Source organism: Haliaeetus leucocephalus, unplaced genomic scaffold, assembly GCF_000737465.1.
Source record: "Haliaeetus leucocephalus isolate CR32 unplaced genomic scaffold, Haliaeetus_leucocephalus-4.0 Scaffold183, whole genome shotgun sequence".
In the NCBI taxonomy this organism is placed as follows: domain Eukaryota; kingdom Metazoa; phylum Chordata; class Aves; order Accipitriformes; family Accipitridae; genus Haliaeetus; species Haliaeetus leucocephalus.
In genome coordinates, this window is record NW_010972619.1 from 1,053,689 (window position 1) to 1,067,442 (window position 13,754).

General features: G+C 45.1%; 1 protein-coding gene across 2 annotated transcripts in view; it reads right to left on the reverse strand.

Moving 5' to 3' along the window:
- Positions 1–13,754, reverse strand: part of ZNF618 (zinc finger protein 618) — a 131,246-nt gene that overhangs the window by 13,169 nt on the left and 104,323 nt on the right. For both annotated transcript variants that reach the window (XM_010564632.1, XM_010564633.1), the window contains exon 15: positions 7,053–7,097. In XM_010564632.1, coding sequence (XP_010562934.1) covers positions 7,053–7,097 — 45 coding nt within the window. The remainder of the gene's footprint in view (positions 1–7,052; positions 7,098–13,754) is intronic.

Sequence of the window (13,754 nt, forward strand, 5' to 3'; positions counted from 1 at the left end):
AGCACATCCTTGTTCTTTTTAAGCCCGAAAGCAAAGCATGGTGAGTTAATTTTACATCCAGTTCTGTCAAATTCCAGTCTCTGCTGCCTTTCCTGAGTAAGACAAGGAGCACTGGGTTGTGAAAAATCCTGTTGCTCAGAAGTTGGGGCATGGAGAAGTGCCTTGGGGGAACTCAGTTTGGTTTTTTGTGGCTGTCAACAAGTGCAGTGAGACTGGGGAACAGAGAGTGCCACTGGGCTCAGCAGCAGCAAGTCACTGGGGTAAGCAGAGGTGGAGGGGAAGAAGCACAGAAATCAGAGCTGTGCCAGAAGGCTGAGAGCAGAGCAGGAGAGCCATGTTGCCAGAGTAATATGGATGAGCTGGAGTCAGGAAAGAGCTGGGTGCAGAGCTCCCTCATGAGCTGAAAGATACATTCAGTTCTGTTCTAACAAGTGTGTTGAAAGTGCATTTTTTCCACCTAATTAACCTAATAGCAAATGTTTGCAGTTCCTCATTTAAACAGTATTAGTTGGGTGCATTAGCTGACAGATGTAATATCAAACTACAGCGGCTGAAACATGTTAACATTGCAGTTCTGCTTTTATACCTCCAGATATACCAGCACACTGCCACCATTTATGCTGTGGCATTTTTTTCATAACAGCAGAATGGACAAATGCAAGCATTTGGTATATAAACAACTTTGCATATAAATGCCTGGCACACACAGAGAGCAAGGTCTATTGCTACAATATACCAGAAATCTCTGTGTTTGAAGGGAAAAACAAATTCTGCATCAGTGAAACTTAAGAATCTATTGAACATAAGCAAAAAGCACCAGCATCCAGGATGGAAGAACCAAAATACAGGAAAGCACAAGCCTGACTTGGCTATAATCTGTAAGATTTCTATCTCAGGTAACAAACCCCAGAATTCATCAGATGGCTACAGGAAGCTGTGAGGAAAAAACATAAAAGAGACCATGAGCAGTTCATATAAGCTATTCTTACATGCCATAAGGTTAAACACCCTGCTGAGCCTTTGATACAAAACCTACAGCCCTCTGAAATAATGGAGCCAGCTCCATCTGGAGGAGTTGTGCTCGATGCATTATTTAACTTACTGTATTGTCTTGTGATGCTACTCCTTTTTTTTTGCTGTAGTGAGGAAGTTTGGAAATACTGTACTTAAATAACTGCTTGTGAAAAAAAGGGAAGACTTTGGCAGCTGAGTGGCACACAGGAATTTCAGGACTGGGGGAATTAATATGGACTGGCTGTTTCTGTTGAAATCATCAGTAGTGAAATAGTCAGTTGTGGTAAAACGCCACAAAAGGTATAATGTAATCTAATTCTTTAGGCTCCTTTTGTAATTGTCAGAGAGCAGAAGACCCCACACGGATGCAAATGATCCCTCTTAGATATGTATTTCAGTGTCAGATGACTCGTGTTACAGATGCACCTATTTGCCTCTGCTGCTCATGGAGCCTAGCCTGCTCAGATAGAAATGTCTCAAACTAAGTGGGTTGACTCCCCCTTCAAGTGTCAAAATAAACATTTGATTAATCTAATGAAAGAAATCACACTTCAAAGAGCCTGCTGAATGTTGCTGACAGGTTCCTGGCAGGGTCAGAAGAGCTCTGGTGCTGCAGGCAGGGCAGCTTACAAAGCTACTATCCCTGTTCTTTGCCCCATTAATTTGCTGGAGCCCCCTCCCCTACAATAGAGTTGGGAGAACGTGCTGTACATGTGAGGTGCTTCAGAAAGTCTGAAATTTAGAGATGTCACACTGTGGTTCCCTGGGACACCTTCAGGTCTCTGTGTGCCATTTAAACATAAGCAGGCACATGCATTCCCTTCTGCCATCTCTGCCTGTAGTAACCTTGGCCTGTAGAAAGCAGTGGTGGAACAATCCATCCTTCACTGCCACAGTCCAAGGACTGTTCTCTGCTCCCGGACGAGTACATAAACTCCACAATTCCCCTAGCAGCAGGTTTCCAAGTAGCCACCAGAACAACTCTTCCCCTAAGCTGTTATAGGGCGCCTCACTGGGAAGCAAATCACTCATATACATCCAGCACTCTCCAAGCAGCACATTTCTCACATTAATTTTTCTCTCCTGTTTCACTACATCCTCACATTTCCTTCTCAGCTTATTTTGTCTCACTGAAGCTGCTTTACGTTCCACCTGTCATATTCTCAGCTATTTTATCACCTCAAAGCCATGTTGGTCTTTCTTCTAGCTCTCTCCTTGCCTGCCTTCCCTTCACTCCTGACCAGTCTTTTCTGGGTCCTCCCCATCTGCACCCATCATGCAGTGACCATCAAGGTCTCCACGGTTCTTCATCTCAAGCTCCTCCCTCTGCCACTACAACATACTGTGTACTCAGTGACTCTGAAAGGTCTTTCATTTGTGATTCTTCTCAGAAGAATCCTGTTGATTTTCATCCCATTTCCAAAAGCCTCCCCTTCTGTTCTACTACAGAAATGTCCGCCTCTGGAAACAAAACCACTGTCTACTTTCAAAACTAGTTTCGCATTCTGAAAATATAAAAACATTTTCCTAAATACTTTTGAGACAAAGAGTCATAGAAGTCTAATTTGCCACAAATAAAAATGAGTTAAGTTAAAACTAGGAATAAAACTTAAATTCATCCAACAATTCAAAAGTCTCTCCCGAGGAGGAGGGAAGGGATGCTTGGGAAGATGTGCAGAATCCCTGTGGGCTTTCTCAACCCTAATCTTCTGAGATGTCAGGTGCTAAGCCCCTTATGCTCCACAGCGCAGAGAGCTGGGAACAGTCAGATCAGCTGGAAGGAGGGTGGGATGTGTCAGCGCTAGAAGAGGGAGAGAGATCTGGAAGGTGGAGAGAAGAAAGAGGCAATCTGTATCTGAAACCAGGCAAAAGCCACCACTGGAAAAGAACTGCTCATCTGGGCTGGTACATGGTGCGAGTGAATCCCCTCTCCCTTTGATTTCTGCTTGCAACTTAAAGGTAGAGTTAAGGGGAAAAGTTGTCAGAACTGCTCTGAACACCCGTGAGCCACACTTGTGCCCCCTTCTCCTTCCTCAGAGCACAGCCCCTCCACACCACTGCAGGACCTCTGCTTTTCCTTTCCCAGGGGCAATTTCAGCTCTCCTCTTCCTTGCTCAGACTGAGGTTTACAGCATCCAGAAGGGATCTGTTCTCCATCAGATCATCTGAACTCAGCAAAGACCCACAGGTCCTCCCATGACTGCTCCAATCAGCGAAGCTCTCCTTTCCCTCTCAGCTTTGCTGGTGGCAGTACAAGGAAAGCCGGGACCCATTTGTGCTGCCCACCCCCCAGAACACCTGTGCTCCCCAACAGCTCCAATTGTTTTGGGTGGCCAAGATAAGCCGAGCAAAGCAGGAAGAGCAGCTGTGCAGTCAGATCAGAAATGGCTCAGAGACTTCCAACACAGACAGCCTGTCTCACGCTGCTGGAAACCTTCTCCTTCACCTCCTCAAACCCTTAATTGCTTCTCAGAAACCAATTTCTCCTGCTGCTCCACATCTGAGGGAGCTGGGAGTTGTGGCAGGAGCAACAGTATCCCCTTTCGATGAGAAAAAAACCAGCCATTACCCCATATGCTCAAACAGGCTCCTGGCTCTTACTTAGGGCCGTGGGCCTCTTAGCAATGCCACGTGCTGTGAACTTTGTAGATCTGTTCCCTTGGCGTGGGCTGGGGAGGAGCGTGCTCTCCTTTCTGCAAGCTTCCTTAATTTGCATTCCCCTGGGCAGATGCTAAACACATGCTGGTGCCAGCTGGTCTGTTGCTGCGTACTTGGCTTGCTCAGGCTGCAGGCTGGGACTCCAGTTCACATCTGTAGCCACAGCTCCCAGAGCCCTGAGCCCTCCTGGGTTGGTGCAGGATGTGGGCTACATCATCCCAAGACCCCACCAATTCAGTGGGCACGCAGGGCTGCCACACTCACACAAACTTCATTCACACTTGTATCTCAAGGGAGTGGCGGATAAATTTACCAGTCTGCATTAGAAGCCTTCCCTTCCTCTTCTTGTTTCCACAACTCACTCCCAGTAACCACTGCCCAACCTAGAGCAGCTGGGTGATGGGAAGGGAGGGTGTGAAAACAGCCCAAAACTCACCTTACACAGCCATGAAAGGAGGAAGGAGATAGGCAGAGAGCTCACCAAGGCTGGCTTTAGACCACTCCCCCTTTACAGGCTGAAATCCCAAGCTTTGGTTGCTCTTGCTTTGTTGGCCAGGCTGTGAACTAGGCACAAGGTCCTGCAGTTTGCATGTAGCAGACTGGCCTCTCTACTTACTGCCACTAGTGCATCCTACAAAAACTTCACATTAACAAATAAGCCATTAAAATCCTGCAACACTCAACTCTAAACCCGTAGCCCGGCATTCTCACACTTCACTAAACATCTCAGAAGATGAAATGCCAGGATGCTATTGTTCCTCCACCTCCAGAAAGCAAGCTTTTCACATAGCCAAGACCAGAGCTGTGAAGCTGGGCCAGCAGTCAGATAAGCTGCATTTTCTGCAGGTCTTGGGACACATCTCAAGCTCTCACATGGGTTGATATTCAGCAACAGCTACAATGCACTTCCTGCAGTAGCAGAAAAAGCTGGAGAGCCTGTGCAGCAACAGGGAAATGGCTCTGCCTGACCCCGATACATGCTGCTGCACAGGCAGCCTTGCAAAGCAAGGCTCTGGGCATCTCCTGTCCTCCATGTTCTACCACATGGCTAAGCTGCACGCAAGAGGCTTTGTTGCAGAAGGGGTGGAAACAGGCTCTAAGTCTTCACAAAAGGATAAGAAATCATGAAGTGGACCCTCAGAGAGTTCAGGCTGCCACATCAGCCCCATTGTCTCCCTGGCTCTGAGTTGTTTCTGTACATTCAGAAGCCTCATGCAATCCCATAGCCTAAATTTGGCAGCAGAAAGTCTGTGCATGAAACAGCAAATGTTGCATGGGCCAGACCTGTCCACACAGCATGGGAGAAGGGGAGAGGGTACAACATTGAGTATATGACAGACAGACTGGCTACACGGCACCCATGCTGCTCCCCTGACTCTCACTCCCAAGTTTTCCCAGAATGTAGAGGCGTTGTGTAGTGGAGAGCACAAGAAAATCCACTGCAAGCAAGCAATGCTGTTGGAACTGCAAACACCCATCCCAGGGCACTTCTAACAGCCTCTTGCAAGCTGTCTGAAACTCATGCACTGCAGCATTCTGAAGCAATGGCATTTCATTCTCCTATCAAGCACCAAAGACTCTTGCTCCCCCAAAAGAAGAGACATTTGTCTGTGGTGCACTGGGTGTTGGCTGCTGAGCACAAAGCACTCCTTCTCCCCAGTAGCATCCTTCCCCAGAAGAACCGACCTCCTTTGCGAGCCAGGTCTCCCCCCACTCTGAACAAGACATGCTGTCATGTCACCCTTACTGGTTGCCCAGGTACTCTCTGAAAACACCTTTACAGAAACTGAAAGCACCAGCAGCTGCTGAAGCCTCTTCAGTCTCTGGAGCCACACAGAACTAACACTCACAGTTGGTTGTACAATTTAAAACATCTTTCCCAGGGCTATTATTAGACACTTTTATTAGTGCTTTATATATACCTAGTGAACAAGGCTCCAGAGTAAGGCAGCAGGCTGTATAAGCCAAGACAGAGAAAAACCATCATTTGCGCTTAGGTTAAATAAATCACTCTAATTCCCATGTTAACTCTCATTGCTACATCTAAGCCAGAGAAAATAGCAGAGCCTGGTTTGAGACCAGGAGTGAACATGAGTTGAGAGCTTTTAACAGAAAGTTTAAACAGAAAATGCCCTGAGCTTCTTGTGCACAAGTGAAACTCAGCAGCCAGCTCAACAACTGATGGCAGCGCAGGGAGCAGACCCCCAGGCAGCTCTCTCCTCAGCAGAAAACACCCACATTTCAACACTTCTGTCCACATTTTGATGAAGAACAAATGCAGAAGAACTGTAAGGGAAACATCTCAGCATTAGCACCCAGTGTTTCCATTGGCTTTAGCTTTAATAACACTGTAACTGCATCTTCCCATACCTTTGACACAAACCAATGAAACAATACATGAGAATCTGCAGCAGTCTCCTAGAAAAATGCCATCACACACCAAAATAAGTGGAAGTTTCTTGAAAACAGAACTTCTGTCACTTCCAGCCATCAGACAATAAAAGAGGTGCTACATAAAAAGGTGGTATGAAGCATGCTTTAAAAAGGGGAGTCCCAAATGCATCACGGCTGTTAAATTTGTTGGCACTAATTTAATTTCTCTTCCAACATGAACTCTCATGTTCTGAATGAAGTTCTCACTTCTCTCTCAGATTTCTAAGTGGAGAAAGAACAAGAGTCCTCTGCCACTGTGGCCATGCTCAGGGTGCAGCACTCAGGGCTGTCCTACACCAAGGGACAGCAGTGCTGGATTACAAGGTTGGCGCACACAGCATCACCCCTAAAATCCAGACGCAAGCCAAGCAGTAAACAAACACACTGTAAGGCAAAGGAAGAAGTTCTGCCTGTTGAAAGCATCAAGGACACGGGGCAGAATCTCAAGCAGAGACCACCTGCATCCACCCATCCCAAACCTGCTCTCCTTATCCTCCTGCCTGCTCACCACCATGCCCTGGGCTCCCATTTCTCACCTGTGCTCTCAGGCCAAAGGGAATTATCTCTGCAAAGGTGTTTAGTGAGCTGAGCCACGAAGACAAGTTTTCCTGTGCGTAAATGTTAACTTAAACATGGGTTAATTTTCCGTCTTCAAACCTTCATATCTGAGAACATGTATTATTGATGTATTTCACAAAACTTAACTCCCAGAAGGCTGTGAGTCTAAATGGTCTAGCAGCCACATACTGCACAGAAACACCCTGAAGGATTTCTGTTGCATTTAAATCTGAAACCAGAGCCACAGAAGTGAGGCATTTTGTTCTTTGACACCTGGACTCATAATAAAAAAAAACATTTATTAATGAAAAATGCTAAGAGGGCCAGCCAGCATGGCTGAAGGGTGGAAGTCCCCGCCTTTGCGCACCACAGACATCCATCACACTTACTTTGTAAAAGCGGGAAAGGATTTGATATCAGGGGACTTGCGGTTTCTGCAAAAAAGAAAGAGATTTAAATATTGAGACTGGCAGAGACCTCGCTGCATGCTACACAGCTCTGCCTATCTGCTCACTGATCCTTATCCTTACTCTGCACTTCCAGATTTAACTGTGGCAGGATAGGGGTCTCCATTTACCGCAAATTACGACATGTCCAGCTGTGAATTTTCTCTCTGTGTCTTGCTAAGTTTCTCATGGCTAGGAATCTGCATCCTTCCTTCCCATTTTGAAATGTCCAGAGGTCAAGTGGAGAGGGCCAGCAGAAGAAAAACCAGGGGGAAAGAAACCCTTTACAAATGCTTTTTTTGGGGCCCCAGATGCAAATTCTCAGATTTACCATGCAGCTTCTTCAAACTGAAGCTGGGAAAGAAAAACAAGGTGTTTTAGCCTCACTGGATGGTATGCCAAAGGAAAGAGTTCCTAAGCAGGGTGCGTTACTTCAGGCTGAGAATACACATCTTCTGTCGAGCACACCTCACAGACTGCCTCTCTTTAAGGTGTGACTGAAAGGAATGGAAACCCTGGATGCTCAATGAACCCTTGGTCAACCAGAGGCCATCTGCATCCACCGCGCAGTGCACTGGAGCAGAAGCAGTGATTCTCAGCACCTCAGACCCTGTGCAGTTTCCTACAGTTTCCAGGCGAGGTCCTTTAGTGTCAAACCCCTGCAGAGGGGAAGAAACCATTAGTGTTAAATATTCAGTCATCAATTCAGTGCATTTACAGAATGGTCCCAGGTCCAAAGTTATGAATTGAAACATCAGTGAATGAGGCTCTCAGGGCTGACAGCCTTGGACTGGTTTGCTTGGAAGGAAAACTTAACTCATTAACCGCATAGGTCAAGCACAGTGAGCCTTTGTGCTAAATATTTCAACATGATGAGGATCTGAGCTGTTGAAGAGGGCTTCAGCTGGCAGGGCCACCCAGTAAGGAATGAAGATGAAGGCATGGATGATGCTTGGCAAGGACATGAATAGACAGTGCTATGGAAAGGGTATGCATGGAAGGCACCAGCTGGATACAGAACACTGCTGATTGCTTAACACATTTCTTCTACCCAACATTGCACTAAGAGTGTTATTTGCAGCTGATGAAGTCTGTATTTGGAGGAAGATCTCCACTGAAACAGGTTCCTAATCTGGTCCTGCTGAGCAGCTGAACAGGGCAGGCTCCTCTAGGTACCATTCTTTCACTGTTCTCTCTGCCTCTGCTTTGGGAATTGTTGTACTTATTCAGTGAACACGGATGCTCACTGGACCATCCCATGGCTTCAGGCTTTAAAGGGCTCTTTCAGCACCCCAGATGCAAGTAAGCTTTTGAGAGCCAAAACCCAACATTTTACCGTCCCCCCAGAAGTGAACCTGATCTGGAAGAGGCACACAGTGCACAGCAGTGGCATACACCACTTAATACACTGCAGTGAATTCTCAACATACTCTCTGGCTGCCTTCCAGCCAGAAGTGCTAACGTAGTCTCCTTGTTATGCTTGCCTTTCTATACATATGAAAAACATTGTCAGTCTGCAACAGGAGTTCAGGCCACTTGCTAAACATTGCTACTATGGTATTTTAAGCAAAGACAGACAGTTGGGATTTTTCTGGTCTTTACATTACGGGCCATTTTGTTATCCATGCACTGTAATGTGCCTCAGCACAGTCAGTTCCTCTAAAGGCACCTACTCAGAGAATAGTCACGGTTTAAATGATTAATGATAATTTGGCTTGCTCTGGGGATTTGCTAATCTTTCACTCCATAGATACTGCAGGCAAAACTGAAACAGTTCACGTTTTTCTGCCCATACATTGGTCTGTCAGTGACTCTTTTTGCCATGTCCTGTCCAGCCCCAGCCCAGCACAATATCTGTGCTTGAAGACTGCAATCCACAGCTTGTATCACTGGCTGTTTGTTTCCAATTTTGCTGACTGCTCACACTCTTGCCTCAATGTCTCTCATATGTATTGTCTCAATGTCCTTCCTGGTGTCTCAGGGCTTTTCAGCAATTGGCAGGATATCACCCACAGAGACTTGCTGCTGAGTGGTTATTTTAACCCAGGTATTTTTTTTCCTGTCTACAAGTTGCCTGTTCAACATAACAAGCCTGGAACAACTTAAATGAATGTGGCACCAGAAATGAACATTCATTCCCAGAAACCTCAATTCCATGCAAATGCCCAGTGGACACAGTAACTCTTATTTATGCGACAGAGCAAAGCAACGCTTTCTTCAGCTGAAGCCTCTCCCTGTGTCACTCTTACTCTGATGGTGAGAACAGTGGTCAGATGGTAATCCTTCATCTGGGCACATCATTTTTAGGCTGCTTTGAAAAATGCAGTTCTATGCATGTGCAAATGTGTTGCCCCATCATCAGCATTACCTGTGCTCTGCACACCTTAGTTACAACAGTGTGGGAGCTCACATAACAACAACTTTCCTCCCTTTTCCTCACTCCTCAAAACTTGGTCATAAGCAGGCTTGGACCTCCCAACTTGATGGAAAGGCAGCAGTAGCAGGCTTGTACCATTTGCAAACCAACCAAAGGTAAGAAAGATTTACCAAGAGATGAACCATGTGAATGGGATTTGTATTTTGTGCTTCGGTCCAGCTGACATAACCTGTAAGACAGTTGGGTGCATCTCAGGAGGCAGAGGTGTAAGGGGCTGCCTGTGCTATCAGACTGTAATCAATAATCAAGAATTATTATGCCCCAAGCATTAAAGCTGTACTCACCCACCAAAAATCCTAGCCTAAAAGTCATGTCTTCCCACAACAAATCCAACCAGATGGGCTATATGGTCATTGGACTACAGAGAAAGAGTAGAAGAGGATGTATGGCCAACAACAGAAAAGAAGGAAGATCCCAGTGTTTATAACACATGTAGCTGACTCCTCCCGTACGTGCACCATGACCACCTGCACTTTCAGTGCAAAAAAGCTTTTTTGGATAGAAGTTTGGCAGTAGCCACTGCTGAGTGTCTTAGTCTGGCCTTCCATTCAGGTGCACTAGGGGACCTAGCATTATAAGGGCAAGAGTAGGAACGGAACTACTGTTCCTGCAACACAAGTTTTATGGGGGACTCAAGCAGACATCGTATCTGCTCCCATCACTACCAAACAAAGCTTCAGAAGAGATATAAATCACGAGTTTAACACTGATTTGCACTCTGCCTTTCTGCTGCTTTCCCTGAAACTAAAGGTTAGTTCCGCTCCGTTGCTAAGCCAGGAAGACATACTACATATTTCTGTTTAAGAGACCCTGTTTAACACACAGTAAAAATACTGGTTTTACATGGCAAGTGGTGAATGAGACATTTCTAATTATCTTTCTGCTTGAAATAGTTCCATGCTACAACTGGATGGGAATTAGGAACCATAATACTTTGCAGGATGCTGCTTATGTACATATTCACTAGCTAAATATAACTACCTTAAGTGTGCTGCATACATAGGAAAATAAAGTGCAGTACTGAAAAATTTTTTGCACTTAGAACTGATTCACTAAAAAGAAATATAGCATATAAGATCAGCAAATGACAGACTAACAAGTCTGTCATTTCTGAAAATCCCACTAAGCACATGTTTAAAGTTTGGTCCTATGTCCTTTAAATTTTGACAACCAGCACTTCTCAGGCTTTTCCAAAAATTTTTACTTCTAAATCAAAAGGAGGAAATTAATTTTTTTTTGGTCTTGATCTCACCTTAGCTTGGCATGAACTGATTCAAAAAAGAAGATATTTCCCTTGTCCCTTTACCCAGTCTGAAATAAACACTGCTGGAAAGAAAAGCTTCCCTGTGTAAATATGAATAAAAAGCAGTGATATTTTAAAAATTGTAAATGCTAAAATTTGTTCCACTGGAACTTATGACAGTAATAGTTACCTAATGCAGCAGATGAAATTGAGACATACTTATACAGCTTAAATCAACCTTGAAAGTTAAAAATATTTCCCAATTCCCTACATAATTTTAAATGTTGTCTCTTTCAAATTCATAATGTCTAGCAAGTTTAGACATCAACAAGTACTGTCATTTTCAACTAGTTTTTTCCTTCCGATGGCTGTATTTTAAGGTATCTAAACTAAAGAACTTTTTTTTTTGCTTTGGTTTTTTTTTTCTTCTTGAAGTCTCACGATTTCCTTCATCCTTCTTAACCTACAGGTGGTGTAACCCCAAATTCTTCATTTTACTAAGGAGTCATCCATGGTGTCCAAAACAACAGATCAAGGCTGGATTATGCTTTAAACACTAAGTTAGAGATGGCTGTTGCCCCTGAGGCTTTCTGAAGTCAGACAAAAAGTGAGACAACGGAGAAATCCAAAAGCTTGGGAAGTAATGTGTGGTTACACACTACATCAGTGCAGGACCAAGTCTGCAGACTCCCAGTCAAATGCTGCTCTACCCACTCTAGCTGCGGATGGTGGAAGAGGAAGGCAGCAAGCCTTCACTATTGAACACAATACACGTATTTGCCCCTTTCTGGGGCTTTTTCCTTCCCATGCTCAGGCTGATAATCACTAGGTTTTGCAAGAAGAGTATTTCACAAGCTGGCCTTCAAATATTGGTTGGCATCTTGAGAATTTAGTACAGAAAACCCCTGCACATGTCAAGACTCAGCAAAACGACCACCACCAAGGAATGTTTTCTTGAAAGCAGCTTTACAGCATCTTAAGATGATTAACAGCTTACGCATCGCAATGAGCCAATTCTGTCTTTTGGGATCAGGTCCTGTCATTGTGTTATGGACTTTGCTTAGTTCAGCAGTGAATAATCACAAGCTTCACATGACTTGGGACCTCAGTGTTGGCTGCCTGTGCTCCACAGGCATCACAAGGAAGCAATCTGCACATTTTACCAGATACTATTTTTAAAGCACTGTGAAACTTCCAGGTTTCATCAAAAAGCAAGTTTAACGGGCTGTGGAGACTCTTTGCCATTAATACAAAGGACATCCTCCCAATCATGAGGTGGACTGCAACTAAACAGTCCTCCTCCATCCACTCTGTGGCTCCATCATGCCCTGCTGGGAGACGGACCTTCTGCTAGTAGATGGGACTCAAACACAACCACAAAGTAGCATTTGCCATGCAGAACAGGAACTGTTTTATGGGCAGTAAGATGCCAGGTTACTCAGATAAGGATACCAGGTACCTGCATTCACTATGACAAGGATTGGGGCTGTGCATAGGGAAGAGACATCTGAAATCCAACATTTTCCATTCTAGTTGTCTTATTTCCACTTAGGACTTCCTACAGCATTCCACTGAAGTGTATTTTAGGTGGTTTTAGTTGCTGACCTTCCTGCTCTGCTTGTCCTCCCCCTCACTCCAGACATTAAGTAGTCTGTGGCACTGCAAGTCAGGATGGTGGCACAGTGAAAAAGCATAACATACCCTGCTGGGTGACCTAAAAAATCCTGCTGCTTTGTTTGATATCCCTATAACTGAGCCTGTAACACAAGCCTCACACCCAAAAAGAGCAAGTGGTACCGGGAATCAAGCATTTAACAAGGCCAAGCCACAGAGTCCTCAGGCTGCTCAGCTGGGACCTACATTTACCTTCCAAACCTGGGGACTATTCTTTACAGCAGCAGGAGTTTGGTGATAAGCAGCAGATGGGAGTGGGGAGGATGGAAGTGTCTGTCCTCCTGTCATTCTCAACCACGTTATCACCAGCTGCTTCCCTGCCTGTGCGAAATCTGCTGGCTGGAGCACAAGAGAGGACAAGCCAACAATGCCAGAATTACTCCCAAGAGTTCACATCACACATGTGAACACTGAGCCTCACAGAGTTTGTCCCACCTACTGAAACACAGCCATGGAAAGAAAGAAAATGGGGAGGTAAGGACAAGTCAGCTCTTCAAAAAGGAAGTTACTGAGAGCCCTGCTTGGACACCCAAGCACGCAGATGCCTGCAGAGCTTTCCATGGCCTCTCTAATCACCAGTGCCATTCATAGTGTGACATGGTGATGCTCACTCAGGCTGCTATCAGTGAGAACATTTAGACTGACTCCTGAGATCATGAAGAAATAAGAGTAAGAAATGGCTTGGTGCAAGAGCTGGAAAAGAGCACTGAATGGGACATATAGGAAGCAGCACAAAGATGGAGTCAAGAGGGGAAAACAGGGCTGGGGAAGAAAAGAGGGATGCAGGATAGATAAGGGAAGGGGGAAAAGGGAAGAAGTTTATACATCCCCATGCACCAGTCTGGCTTTGAGGAGTGTGTCAGCTGCTTAATGCAGAAAGTAACTTCTTCCAGCCAGAGTCCAACTCCCCTCAAACCAGTCCTGAGCAGCTCACTCGTTTCTCAGGTTTCCTGGCTCAAACAAAAGTTTAGGTGAGCACCTTGCAATTCCTTGGCAGCCTGCCAGACCCTAGACTAAGCCACTAAAATAAACTGACCATACACGTGGTGCAGACAGAAACACTTCTTATGATGAAATAAGACGAGCAAATCATATGAAACTCACTATTCAATTTGTAAGAATTTCTGGTTTTGTTTTGATTTGTACTGTAAGCTTTTACTCATGTGCTTTAAATGTTGCAGTTCAGATAGAAACAGATTCAGAAGGATGAGTGTGATGTGAGCTGGTACAAGGAGATGGCAGGGAGAATCTGTGAGATGTGTCACAGCAACAATGGGTCAGTATTTAATAG